We start from the raw sequence: 14,902 nt of genomic DNA on the forward strand, positions 1-14,902 counted from the left end.
GAAACTATTATCTGTACTATTGAAGTTTTACCAAAACACAAATTTAGTTACTATTAGGCAATGTTAAGTGTGAATATATATATATGTATATATATATATATATATAATAAATAAAGTAAAATGCTTCTTCATCTTAGTCTTGCTTTAGAAAAGAAGATAATGGGGGCCATTATCTGAGGCCATTCTCCAGAAAATCTAGGCTAAAAACACCACTTTCAAATGTCTAACCTGACCTTTGATGCCAAAGAGTCCTTTTGTTAAAACTATCAGAAGTCCCTTCCCCACTAGTTCATAAGCCCCACGAGGGCAAGGACTATGTCACTTTGGATGGATCACCACAGGACACACAGTGCCTGTCTCAGCACCTGGAACGAACTGTGTGCTCAAAGTCTGCATCTGAGTGGATGATAATCTGTTTCATCTTGTCTAGGTAGATATGACCATAGGGTTTTTAAGCCTTAAAAAAAAAAGAGGAAACCTGGATAAACTCATGGCAGTGACCATATTCCTCAATTGTATGTGCCAATAACAATCGTTCCTTATAGCCTTACCCTCTACAGCCTCACCCTCACTACAACCTCACCACCCCCTACAGCCTCATCCTTCTATAGCCTCACCCCCCTACAGCCTCACCCTCTCTACAGCCTCACCACCCTCTGCAGCCTCACCCCCCCACAACCTCACCCCCCCACAGCCTCACTTCTCTACAGCCTCACCCCCCTACAGACTTACCCCTCTACACAGCCTTACCCCCCTACAGTCTCACCCTCATCCTCCACTGCCTCACCCCCCCTACAGCCTCATCCCTCTATAGCCTAACCCCGCTCTACAACCTCACCCCATCTCCTACAGCCTCACCCCCATCCCCTACAGCCTCCCCCCATCCCCTACAGCCTCCCCCATCCCCTACAGCCTCCCCCATCCTCTACAGCCTCCCCCATCCTCTACAGCCTTCCCCATCCTCTACAGCCTTCCCCATCCTCTACAGACTTACAGCCTCACAGCCTCATCTTCTATACAGCTCTTTATTTGAGTTAACCATTTGTAGCTATATTAAACATTACATAAATTAAGTCAAACTTTAAGACTTAATTAAGGAAAGCTTATGCCCAAAGTATGACTTAAAAACAAAGTGAATTCAGCAGAGGCATCTTCTACCTTTGAAATACTAAAAATTGGTTTGTGATAATGTTAAAGAACCCAGTTCCATTCAGTACCTTTAACATTCTTGAGTAAATAGATATGACAGGAATTTTTCTAGGTGTTACCAATAAAATGAACTCGAAGAGTAGGTGATATAGACAGTGTTCACGTGTAACCTGTTTAAATACGCATTTCCATGTGGTCCAATCTCAGCATCTCAAAGGGGAATTACATTAGAAGAAACAGCCCAATAACAACAACAACAAAAAAGCTTTCTCAGCAACTAGCTTTCTCCCATCTTCCTGCTCCCATGCCTTTTCCTTAATGTAGATTGACTTAACTCATTTGGATTTTTAAGTTTCCTTTGCCCATTATTTGGAGCTCTGGTGGCACAGTGGTTAAGAGCTCAGCTGCTAACCAAAAGGCAGGCAGTTCGAATCTACCAGCTGCTCCTAGGAAACCCTATGGGGCAGTTCTACTCTGTCCTATAGGGTCACTATGAGTTAGAATCAACTCAATGGCAATGGTTGTTTTTTTGGTTTTTTTTTTTTGGTCCATCATTTAGATTTTGTTCTAGAAATGAAAGTATGATAACTGATTTACAAGCAAAAGCCCTTCTCCCTTAGATGCCTAGAAGAAGAGGAGGGAAGACTTAATATTTTAAACGTAATTGTCTTTTCTTCTCTCTCTCTCTTTCTTTCTCACTGTTTCGTACACACACAAGAAAAAAAACTATAATGCAATGCGATAATGATCATTCTCATAGAATGAATAAAATACATGGGTGCCAAAAGAATGGGGGTGAATCACTCAACTTGTGGCAGAGAAAAGGAGAAGGAGTAAACACAAGAGAAAGAGTTATTGAGGAGGGAATATTTATGACAAATAATATTTTCTAGGCTTAGGGTGTGAGGGCATTCCCTGCAGTGTGAATAGGAACAGCAAGGGCATTAAGGTAAAAACCGCTTTTGAGTTTTTTTTTTTTTTTTGGTGGGGTGAGGGGAAGTGGGGGTGGAAGGAGCCCTGGTGGCACAGTGGTTAAAGCAATCAACTGCTCACTAAAAAGTCAGCAGTTTGAAACCACCAGCAGCTCCGTTGGAGAAAGATGTGGCAGTCTGCTTCCATAGAGACTTACAGCCTCAGAAGCTCTATGTGGCCAGTATGAGTTGGAATTGACTCAACAGCAGTGGGTTTTTTTGGGGGGGGGGTGCAGGGAGGCCAGGTATAGCTTAGAGTGATGGATCTCCAACTTTAATGTGCATCAGATTATCCAGGGAACTTGTTTAGAATGCAGAATCATGGCACACACCATCCCAAAATTTTGATTTTAGCTTATGTCCAGAAATCTTTGTTTTAAACACGTTTGTTCAGGCTGCACACACTTTAAAATGTACGAATAGAGGCTGGGTGGTGAGTAATGCAAGAAATAATGGTCCAACAGGATTGGAGAAGACATAAACCAATGTTCAGGTAAGGGATAGTGTGAGACAGTAAGCCATTGTGTCAGAGGATAAAGAGCCCTGGTGGTACAGTGGTTAGAACACTCAAGTCAGTGGTTGGAACCCACCAGCTGCTCTGAGGGAGAAAGATGTGACAGTCTGCTTCCACAAAGATTTATAGCCTTGGAAACCCTAAAGTGCAGTTTTACTCTGTCCTATACGGTCGCTATGAGTTGGGATTGACTCAATGGCAGTGGGTATAGTTTTTTGGTTTTTGGTCAAAAAATAATGTCATATCTTTGAACTTTGTTTTGAGAGACAATGGCTTGGCAAAGGAGATATTATTTTGATCAAAAGAACAACTCTTTGACAGCAAATATTTATTGAACAGGTGAATGAATGAATGTAGGTAGAATTCTGAGAAAGCCAATCGAGAGCTTCCTGGACTGTGAGCAGTCCTGGCTTTGTTCAACCTGGCTGTAAGGAAAACCAGTTTCACAACAGCCAGACCAGAACCACTAGTTTATGCCTTTCAAATGCTGCCTTGATGTATGTCAGCTCAATCTAGTCATGCACTGTTACCCAGGCCTGCAAACAAGGCAAATGTGATTATCCTGTGCATCGTCCATGTAAACACAAGCCCCAAATGTGTAGCAAAAGCCAGACACCAGCCCTTGGAGCCGAGATCAGGAGGCACAGAACACCCTCTTACATAATCTCCTAGCCCGTCAGTGTTCGGCGCTGTGATTAATGCTACATGACGGGCTTTGAACTTTCTGTTCAGATGGTCTGCTCGCCTTTCAGAGCTCCTGGCAAGAGGGAATGTGTGCCCTGCAGATTTCGCTCTGAATAACCATCATCTAAGCCAGCGACACTGGCATTACTCTGTAGCCCCCCCCGAGCTAACCCTTTCTGTGTCTCACTCCTCTAGAGACAAGTGGCATAGGCCTATCAGGGCAGTTTCTAAAAGGGGACGTAAGAGGAGAAATATGGTTTCCTAAAGCTCAGTCCCTGAAGAAAAGCTACCCAAGGAAGACTGTGGGTTCCTCTTTGAAAAATTAGAAGAGCCGTCGAGGAGTGGCGGGAGAAGAAAAACTGTAGCAGGAAAGAAGGCGTCCTGCTATCCGCCCCAACGTCCGTAGCAGTCCTAGCAGCCTCCCTCCCGGCTCAGCTCCCTCACAGAGGTCGACTGAAGCACCGCCAGCATCCCAGGCGGAGCGGGGAGCTGTCCAGTGCTGACCAACTTTTCAAGCTTGGCCAACCCTCCAGCTACTCCACCCAGCCCTAGATTGCTCCTCTTGCCCCTCAGCTCCGCAAAGGCCCAGGTGAGGGGGAGCACCCCCGGCGTCTCCTCCATCCGCTCCCCTCCCCATCTTCCCAGGAAGCTTCTTTCAACAAACCCTGCGCGTTCGCCAGCGGTGAGGTGAGATGACACTTGGTCTAAGCGCCTGCAAAAATCTGTCCACGCTCCCACCTTGAAGCAGGATCCCTGGAACCTGTCCCCGCCACCCCAGAATGGCACCTTGTCTCTGGGAATCAGAGGACTGAAGTAAGGGGATTCAATGCCAGGATTTGAGCAGACGTGAGCCGAGAGCACCCCACCCGACCTCTCCTCCCCGCAGCGCTCTCTGCCTCAGTCCCCCTCCCCATGTACACCCTACTCACCAATTCCAGGGCTCGCAGGAAGGCGAGGGGCTCCTTCAGCACCCGGAAGGTGCCCGCTGAGGCCAGCTTCGTATCAACGAGGCAAAGGAGAGAAAGAAACAGTGTGAGGAAGGGGCTGGAGTGCATCTCCGGAGCCGCGGGGTCGCGCAGCACCAGCCGCTCGGGCCAGCGCTGCCTTACCTGACTCACAGGGTCCATAGCTCTTCCGCGCTGGATCTTCTCACCCACCCGTTCCCTCTAAAGCGAGGTCGATGGACACCTCGTCTTGAGGGCCAGAAGTCCCTTTCGGGCTCAGCTAGAGGAGCGAGGCCCCGGGAGCAGGCAGGCGAGGGCAGGGACCTGGAGACCCAGCCGCCGGAGCTGGCCAGCTGACGCTCCGTCTGCGCTGAGCGCTGTGGACACAGCCTCTGGGCGGGGGGAGCGAGGTGGGAGCGAGGCTACGGGGGAGGGGAGAAGCCCAAGCGCAGGGGAAGGCTGTAATTGGCCAGTGGCGAGCTCCAGAGGGGGGGGCGAGGAGGTGGGCGAGGCAGAAGCGGCAGACATTGGTGCCGGCTCAGCAGCGCGCGCGCCCGGATGCCCCCGGCTCCAGGGAAACTTTGCGGCTGTTGGCTGGGGAGAAGCGGACTAGCACCCTCAGCAAGACGGCTCCCCGCCTGAGGAATGGGTTCCAGGTAAGGGAAAGGCGCCCTTCACTCTCCAGGGGGCAGTTATTTGAGTCCAGGCGACTCCTGAGCACGAAGGAAAAGAGTATCTGTTGACTATTTCTCAAGTCCTTATAGAAGGGCCTCCAGGAGGCCAGGCAGTGCCTGGAGAGACACTAAAACAAGGCAGGCACTGCCCCGTCGCCAGGGTTAAACAGAGGCGGAAAGAGTTAATTGCAATATGGTATAAACAGTGATGCCAGAGAGTGGGACAGGGGCTGTGGGCACACAGAAGGGGCAACCAATCCAGCCTGGAGAGGTGAGGGCAGAGGGAACTGGGCTGGTGAAGAAAGGGAGAAACAAATAAACCTTGAATATGGACCATGTGCTGTGCAGTTAATCCTCACTGCTATTGTGGGGGTCCGGTTCAAATTTTGCCCCTATGTGCACACAGTGTTGCCATGAGTCAGAATCAACTTCACAGCGACTGGTTGAGTAATGCCCATTTCTGAAAGTAGTAACTGGTAATGGAAGGAGCCTTTGTGGCACAGTGGTTAAATGCTAACTGAAGGGCCAGCGGTTCAAATGCACCAGTTGCTCCGTGGCAGAAAGATGTGGCAGTCTGCTTCCATAAAGATTACAGCCTAAGAAACCCTCTGGGGCAGTTCTACTCTGTCCTATAGAGTCGCTATGAGCTGGAATCGCCTGGACGGCAATGGGTTTGGTTGGTTTTTAGTCACTGGTAATGCCCTAGTGGCATAGTGGTTAAGTGCTATGGCTGCTAACCAAAGGAATCGGCTTGATGGCAATGAGTTTGGTTACTTTTTTTTTTTTGTTTGGTAATGCACTGTAAGTAGAAAACAGACTTAGAGATGCTGAACCGGACAAGGTAAAACAGCTGATGGGGGCCAAGCAGGGATCCCAATTCAGATAACCTCATGCTCTTCCCACCCGGATCCTTGTCTAGGATCCGAGCCCCAAATTAATCATAAATAGGACTCTGATTCCCCCACCTAAAGTTACTCAGACTCTTCTTGAATCTTAGCGAAGGGCGGTTCACAATTTTTCCTCCTTTAGTCTGCTAACTTTGCAGAAAATAATAAATAATAACAATATCAAAACAATTGAGTTCTTCCTATGAGCCAGAAACTGTGCTAAGGGCTTTACAAGGATTGTTTCATAAAATCTTCACAAAACTCCCACCAGTTGGTAGTGTTATTCCCATTTTAGAGATGGGGAAACTGGGCTCATGAAAGTGGTCTGTTCAAGTTGTACAGCTAGCAGATAATGAAGCCAGAAGTGAACTTAAAAAGGAGTCTGAAAAAAAAAAAGAGTCAGAGGCTCATAGGCACTACACAGATAGCTGCTTCTCTCTTCCCTTCTCTTTCTCTTTGGACTGGGCTCCATGTATGAAATGGTCTCCCAGCAACATAGACAGTCCATCTGTTTACCACAAAGTTTCGCCAAAAAGGTTTGGAGTTTGTGCGTGCGTGTGTGTGTGTGTGTGTGTGTAGGAGTATTTAATATTTAGGACTAGGAGAGGAATAATTTGCAGTCTGGGAGGAGGGCAAAACTAGGTGAGAGAGAGAGTGTCCGGTGTAGATGTCCCCTGCCCATGGATTAGTTAGAGAAAAGCTAGAAATGTAGTGAGTAGGATCTCCAAAGGCCCAGTGGCCCCAGCTGCAGTCAGCCAGCTTTGCTCATACTGCTCTTCCTAGGAGCAGACAGTCTAAAGCAATTAGAAACAGTTGTTTAAAAAATAAGCCACTGCGTAACCACAACGGGAGGAGAGAGCCAACATCATTAAGCGCTTAGTGTGCGCCCTGCAATTCATGTGTACGATCTTATGGGTGAAGTTTCTTAGCCTCTTCAAAACCTCAGTTTTTTATCTGTAAAATGGAACCAGTAATACCTATCTTAGCTGGTTATTATGAGGACTCGGTGAGAGTCTGTAGATTAAAATATCTAGGACAGAGTCCAGCACATCATAGCCTCTCAATGCGTTAGTTACATTTCTCAGTCCTCACATTTCTACAGAGACAAAGATGAAGGCTCAGAAGTCCACACCGTTAGTTGTATTTCTCAGTCCTCACTTTTCTACAGAAGCAAAGATGAAGGCTCAGAGGTCCACACCAGGGGCGTGGTAGATGATCCCACCACTCTCCGCACTGCCCTTCCTCTATATATCCTTGCTTTTTTGAACTCAGGATTTGCCATGTGGCTTGCTTTGACCAATAAAATTAATGTGAGCAGAGGTAATATGTGCATTTCTATGCAGAAGCTTTAAGAACCGGCACATGACTTGCCATCTCGCTTATTCCCCTGTACTGTGATGAATGCCATGTAACATAGAAGCTGGTCTGTCAGCCGAGGTCCCAGTGTAAGGTTGGTATGGAATGGAGCTGCAACCAGACCTTGATGGACATGGAGCTGAGTAGGAAATGCATTTTGGGTTGTAAGCCCCCGAGATTTGGGGATCTTTTGTTACTACACCACAGCATAACCTAAGCTCGTTGATACAAGGGTTCACACAGCTAGTAAGTAGCTAAACGAAGATTCCATCCTGAGTCTGTATGACCTCATTGTCTCTTCATCCTTGCTGTTTCCATCACAGTCAACTAGCCAATGGGTACAGCATTTGTATATGCTAAACAATGATGATAACTATCATAATAGCTAACATCTAATGAGTTCCCGCTGCATGCCAGGCATTGTGCAAAGTGCTTTACTTACATTCTTTAAGCATCACCACAGTCCTTTCTTTTACGAATAGTATATCTAGGTTTAAAAGGGCTAATTAACTTGTTCAAGGTCATTTAAACATTTGCATTCTCTTTAAACAGGGACAGTGATTACTTAAACCATTGCCCTGCTTGACATTTAAGCTGAGAACTTGGCACAGATGAAACACGATTACTGAGCCTACCCCTTCAGGCCCTTCTTCACACCCAACATCCCTCTTGGCTAATATGGCGACGTTTTTTCCCAGTTCTCCAAACACCACTTGAAGGAAGCCAGAATTGTGGCAAATGTCAATGTAATAGCTTAGAAAACAATTGCACATTGTCAGGGGATGCTTTTCACGTTCCAGAAATGTATGAGCTTCCAACAGCTGCATCACCAAAATAACCCAGAGTTGCATATCACATTTGCAGCGTTAAGTGTTTTGTAGATTTCGGGGTTAGAACCACTCCATTCAGACCTGGAAACAACATTAGGTTCTGTGAAGAGCTAGGTTGGGAGGGATGGGAGGGTGATGTTGATAAGGACAAGATTGCTATCAGCAGCTGAAGGTGACTCTCTTCTCCTGCAAGATGGTTTCCACTTTAACAAATCTATGGCAATGGCTTAAAGACAGTGTTAACTTTATTGCAGAATAAGTGATCCAATTTAGTGGCTATTTTGATTACATAAATGAAGTAATTTCCAAATTCTTTTTCGCTTTGACCACAGGCCAAGGACTCACAGCTATGTAGACTTCTTTATTTTATTTTTTATTTTTATTGTGCTATAAGTGAAAGTTTACAAATCAAGTCAGTCTCTCACACAAAAACCCATATACACCTTGCTACACACTCCCAGTTACTCTCCCCCTAATGAGACAGCTGGCTTTCTCCCTCCACTCTCTCTTTTCGTGTCCATTTCATCAGCTTCTAACCCCCTCCACCCTCTCATCTCCCCTCCAGGCAGGACATGCCAACATAGTCTCAACTGTCCACCTGATCCAAGAAGCTCACTCCTCACCAGCATCCCTCTCCAACAAATTGTCCAGTCCAATCCATGTCTGAAGAGCTGGCTTCGGGCATGGTTCCTGTCCTGGGCCAGCAGAAGGTCTGGGGGCCATGACCATTGGGGTCCTTCCAGTCTCAGTCAGACCATTAAGTCTGGTCTTTTTATGAGAATCTGGGGTCTGCATCCCACTGCTCTCCTCCTCCCTCAGGGGTTCTCTGTTGTGTTCCCTGTCAGGGCAGTCTTCGGTTGTAGCCAGGCACCATCTAGTTCTTCTGGTCTCAGGATGATGTAGTCTCTGGTTCATGTGGTCCTTTTTGTCTTTTGTGCTCGTAATCACCTTGTGTCCTTGGTGTTCTTCATTCTCCTTTGATCCAGGTGGGTTGAGACCAATTGATGCATCTTAGATGGCTGCTTTCTAGCATTTAAGACCCCAGACGCCACTCTTCAAAGTGGGTACAGAATGTTTTGTTAATAGATTTTATTATGCCAATTGACTTAGATGTCCCTTGAAACCATGGTCCCTAGACCCCTGCCCCTGCTACGCTGGCCTCTGAAGCATTCAGTTTATTCAGGAAACTTCTTTGCTTTTGGTTTAGTCCAATTGTGCTGACCTCCCCTGTATTGTGTGCTGTCTTGCTTTTCACCTAAAGTAGTTCTTATCTACTAAGTGAATACCCTCTCTCACCCTCCATCCCTCCCTCTTCTCATAACCACAAAAGAATGTTTTCTTCTCAGTTTAAACTATTTCTCAAGTTCTTATAATAGTGGTCTTATACAATATTTGTCCTTTTGAAACTGACAAACTTCACTCAGCGTAATGCCTTCCAGGTTCCTCCATGTTATGAAATGTTTCATAGATTCCTCACTGTTCTTTATCAATGTGTAGCATTCCATTGTGTGAATATACCACAGTTTATCCATTCATCCGTTCATGGGCACCTTGGTTGCTTCCATCTTTTTGCTATTGTAAACAGTGCTGCAATAAACATGGGTGTGCATATATCTGTTCATGTAAAGGCTCTTATTTCTCTAGGATATATTCCGAGGAGTGGGATTGCTGGATCATATGGTAGTTCTATTTCTAGCTTTTGAAGGAAGCGCCAAATGGATTTCCAAAGTGGTTGTACCATTTGACATTCCCACCAGCAGTGTATAAGTGTTTCAATCTCTCCACAGCCTCTCCAACCTTAATTATTTTGTGTTTTTTGGATTAATGCCAGCCTTGTTGGAGTGAGATGAAATCTCATTGTAGTTTTGATCTGCATTTCTCTAAGGGCTAATGATCATCAACATTTCCTCATATATCCATTAGCTACCTGAATGTCTTCTTTACTGAAGCATCTATCTTTTGCCCATTTTTAATAGGGTTATTTGTCTTTTTGCAGTTGAATTTTTGCAGTATTGTGTAGATTTTAGAGATCAGGCACTGATCAGAAATGTCATAGCTAAAAACTTTTTCCCAGTCTGTAGTTAGTCTTTTTACTCTTTTGGTGAAGTCTTTGGATGAGCATAGGTGTTTGATTTTTAGGAGCTCCCAGTTATCTAGCGTTTCTTCTACATTCTTTATAATGTTTTGTATACTGTTTATGCCGTGTATTAGGGCTCCTAACGTTGTCCCTATTTTTTCTTCCATGATCTTTATTGTTTTAGATTTTATATTTAGGTCTTTGATCCATTTTGAGCTTGTTTTTGTGCATAGAGTGAGGTATGGGTCTTGTTTCATTTTTTTTGCAGATGGTTATCCAGTTATGCCAGCACTGTTTGTTAAAAAGACTGTCTTTTCCCCATTTAACTGTTTTGGGGCCTTTGTCAAATATCAGCTGCTCATATGTGGATGGATTTATGTCTGGATTCTCAATTCTGTTGCATTGGTCCATGTATCTGTTGTTGTACCAGTACCAGGCTGTTTTGACTACTGTGGTGGTATAATAGGTTCTAAAGTCAGGTGAAGTAAGGCCTCCCACTTTGTTCTTCTTTTTCAGTAATGCCTTATTTATCCGGGGCCTCTTTCCCTTCCATATGAAGTTGGTGATTTGTTTCTCCATCTCATTAAAGAATGTCGTTGGGATTTGGATCGGAATCGCATTAACTGTATAGATCGATTTTGGTAGAATAGACACTTTTATAATGTTAAGTCTTCCTATCCACGAGCAAGGTTTGTTCTTCCACTCTTGTAAGTCTCTTTTGGTTTCTTGCAGAAGCGTACTGTAGTTTTCTTTGTATAAGTCTTTTACATCTCTGGTAAGATTTATTCCTAAGTATTTTATCTTCTTGGGGGCTACTGTAAATGGCATTGATTTGGTGATTTTGTCTTGGATGTTCTTTTTGTTGGTGTAGAGGAATCCAACTGATTTCTGTACTTTTATCTTGTATCCCGATACTCTGCTGAACTCTTCTATTAGTTTCAATAGTTCTCTGGAGGATTCCTTAGGGTTTTCTGTGTATAAGATCATGTCATCTGCAAATAGAGATACTTTTACTTCTTCCTTGCCAATCTGGATGCCCTTTATTTCCTTATCTAGCTTAATTGCTCTGGCTAGGACTTCCAGCACAATGTTGAATAAGAGTGGTGATAAAGGGCATCCTTGTCTGGTTCCCGATCTCAGTGGGAATGTTTTCAGGCTCTCTCCATTTAGGGTGATGTTGGCTGTTGGCTTTGTATAAATGCCATTTATTATATTGAGGAATTTTCCTTCTATTCCTGTTTTGCTGAGATTTTTTATCATGAATGAGTGTTGAACTTTGTCAAGTGCCTTTTCTGCATCAATTGATAAAATCACATAATTTTTGTCTTTTGTTTATGTGGTGGATTACATTAATTGTTTTTCTAATGTTGAACCATCCCTGCATACCTGGTATGAATCCCACTTGGTCATGGTGAATTATTTTTTGATATGCTGTTGAGTTCTATTGGCTAGAATTTTGTTGAGGATTTTTGCATCTACATTCATGAGGGATATAGGTCTATAATTTTCTTTTCTTGTGGTGTATTTACCCGGTTTTGGTATCAGGGATATGGTGGCTTCATAGAATGAGTTTGTTAGTATTCCGTCCTTTTCTATGCCCTGAAATACCTTTAGTAGTAGTGGTGTTAACTCTTCTCTGAAAGTTTGGTAGAAGTCTGCAGTGAAGCCGTCTGGACCAGGGCTTTTTTTTTGTGGGGAGTTTTTTGATTACCTTTTCAAACTCTTCTTTTGTTATGCGTCTATTTAGTTGTTCTACCTCTGTTTGTGTTAGTTTACGTAGGTAGTGTGTTTCTAGGAATTCATCCATTTCTTCTATGTTTTCAAATTTGTTTGAATATACTTTTTCATAGTAATCTGATATGATTCTTTTAACTTCAGTTGGGTCAGTTGTAATATCGTTCCTCTCATATCTTATTTGGGTTATTTGCTTCCTCTCCTGTTTTTGTTTTGTCAGCTTGGCCAGTGGTTTATCAATTTTGTTGATTTTTTCAAAGAAACAGCTTTTGGTCTTGTTAATTCTTTTAATTGTTTTTCTGTTTTCTATTTCATTTAGTTCAGCTCTAATTTTTATTATTTGTTTCCCTCTGGTGCCTGTGGGTTTCTTTTGTTGCTCTCTTTCTATTAGTTCAAGTTGTAGGGATAATTCTTTGAATTTGGCCCTTTCTTCTTTTTGGATGTGTGCATTTGTTGATATAAATTGGCCTCAGAGCACCGCTTTTGCTGTGTCCCAAAGGTTCTGATAGGAAGTGTTTTCATTCTCATTGGATTCTCTGAATTTCTTTATTCCATCCTTAATGTCTTCTATAACCAAGTCTTTTTTGAGTAGGGTAAAAAAAAAAATTTTTTTTTTTTTTTTTTATTGTTCAGTTTCCAAGTGTTTGATTTCTTTTCCCTGCTTTTCCTGTTATTGATTTGCACTTTTATGGCCTTATGGTCAGAGAAGATGCTTTGTACTGTTTCAATGTTTTAGATTCTGCTAAGGCTTGCTTTATGACCTAATATGTGGTCTATCCTAGAGAACGTTCTATGTGCACTAGAAAAGAAAGTATATTTGGTTGCTGTTGAGTGGAGTGTTCTGTATATGCTTACGAGGTCAAGTTGGTTTATTGTGGCATTTAGATCTTCCGTGTCTATATTGAGCTTCTTTCTGGATGTCCTGTCCTTTACCGAAAGTGGTGTGTTGAAGTCTCCTACTATTATTGTGGAGCTGTCTATCTCACTTTTCAATGCTGATAGAGTTTGTTTTATGTATCTTGCACCCCTGTCATTGGGTACATAAATATTTAATATGGTTATGTCTTCTTGGCATATTGTCCTTTTAGTCATTATATAGTGTCCTTCCTTATCCTTTCTGATGGATTTAACTTTAAAGTCTATTTTGTCAGAAATTAATATTGCCACTCCTGCTCTTTTTTGATTGTTGTTTGCTTGATATATTTTTTTCCATCCTTTGAGTTTTAGTTTGTTTGTGTCTCTAAGTCTAAGGTGTGTCTCTTGCAGGCAGCATATAGACGGTCTTGTTTTTTAGTCCATTCTGCCACTCTCCTCTTTATTGGTGCATTTAGTCCACTGACATTCAGGGTAATTATGGATAGGTATGAATTTAGTGCTATCATTTTGATGTCTTTTTTTGTGTGTTGTTGACAGTTTCTTTCTCCCACTTGATATTATGTGCTGAGAGGATTTTCTTCATATATTGTCCTTTGCTCTTATTTGTTGTTGTTGATTTTGTTTCTGCTGAGTCTGTATTTTTCCCTTGTATTTTATTTTGATGAGTAGGATAGTTTGTCTCCTTTGTGGTTACCTTATTATTCACCCCTACTTTTCTAAATTTCAAACTGACTTTTATTTCTTTGTATCGCCGTATCTTCTTCTCCATAAGGAAGGTGTATGATTACATTTCTTAGTCCCTCTTTATTATTCTAATGTTGTCTTCTTTTATATAATAACATTGCTGTTACCCTGTTTTGGGCTTTTTTTTTTTTTATAATCTCGCTTTGTTTTTTTGGATTTCCCTGTCTGGGTTGACTTCTGGTTGCTCTGCCCAGTGTTCTAGTCTTGGGTTGATGGCTGATATTATTGATTTTCTAACCAAAGAACTCCCTTTAGTATTTCTTGTAGTTTTGGTTTGTTTTTTTTGAATTCCCTACACTTGTGTTTATCTGGAAATGTCTTTATTTCACCTTCACATTTAAGAGACAGTTTTGCTGGATATATGATTCTTGGCAGGCAATTTCTTTCCTTCAATTTTTTAAATATGTCATCCCATTGCCTTCTTGCTTGCATGGTTTCTGCCGAGTAGTCTGAGCTTATTCTTATTGGCTCTCCTTTGTAGGTGACTTTTCGTCTATCCCTCGCTGCTCTTATAATTCTCTCTTTATCTTTGGTTTTGGCAAGTTTGATTATAATATGTGTTGGTGAGTTTCTTTTAAGATCTACCTTATGTGGAGTTTGATGAGCTTCTTGGATAGATATCTTCTCACCTTTCACAATATCAGGGAAGTTTTCTGCCAACAAATCTTCAACAATTTTCTGTCCATTTTCTGTTATCCCTCCCTGTTCTGGTACTCCAGTCACTTGTAGGTTATTTCTCTTGATAGAGTCCCACATGATTCTTAAGGTTTCTTCATTTTTTTAAATTCTTTTACCTGATTTTTCTTCAAAGATATTAACGCCAAGTGATTTATCTTCGAGTTCAGAAATTCTAGCTTCTACTTGCTCAATTCTGTTCCTCTGACTTTCTACTGAGTTGTCTAATTCTGTAATTTTATTGTTAATCTTCTGAACTTCTGATTGCTGTCTGTCTATGGATTTTTCCAGCTTATTAAACTTTTCATTATGATCCTGAATAATCTTTCTAATTTTTTCAGTTGCTTTATCTGTGTGTTCCTTGGCTTGTTCTGCATCTTGCCTCATTTCCTTCCTGATGTCTTGAAGGGTTCTGTATATTAAACTTTTGTATTCTGCATCTGGTAATTCCAGGAATGCATTTTCATCTAGAAGATCTCTGGGTTCTTTGTTTTGAGAGCCTGTTGAGGTGATCATAGCCTGTTTCTTTATGTGACTTGATATTGACTGTTTTCTCCAAGCCATCTATAAGTTATTGTATTAGTTTATGCTTGCTTACTGTGTCATAGCTGCTTGCTTTGTTTTGTTTTGGTATATGGGTTGCTTGAGTGAGCTAGCTTATTTTCACCTTTGGAGCTCTGGTGTCCTGTCCCCAGCTGGCTAGAGCTGTTATCAGGTATATCAGTCTAGGAGTCCATTCACTTTTCTTGTATGAATTCAGCTCAGATTTCCAGGTAGCTGATATCAA

General features: G+C 42.7%; 1 protein-coding gene across 1 annotated transcript in view; it reads right to left on the reverse strand.

Moving 5' to 3' along the window:
- Positions 1 to 4,445, reverse strand: part of SYNPR (synaptoporin) — a 433,067-nt gene extending 428,622 nt beyond the window's left edge. The window contains exons 1-2 of the mRNA XM_003410033.3: positions 4,428 to 4,445; positions 4,248 to 4,313 (exon numbers count right to left, since the gene is read on the reverse strand). Coding sequence (XP_003410081.1) covers positions 4,248 to 4,313; positions 4,428 to 4,445 — 84 coding nt within the window. The remainder of the gene's footprint in view (positions 1 to 4,247; positions 4,314 to 4,427) is intronic.
- Positions 4,446 to 14,902: the final 10,457 nt, after the last annotated feature.

The sequence above is a fragment of the Loxodonta africana genome, chromosome 22 (assembly GCF_030014295.1).
Source record: "Loxodonta africana isolate mLoxAfr1 chromosome 22, mLoxAfr1.hap2, whole genome shotgun sequence".
NCBI lineage: Eukaryota > Metazoa > Chordata > Mammalia > Proboscidea > Elephantidae > Loxodonta > Loxodonta africana.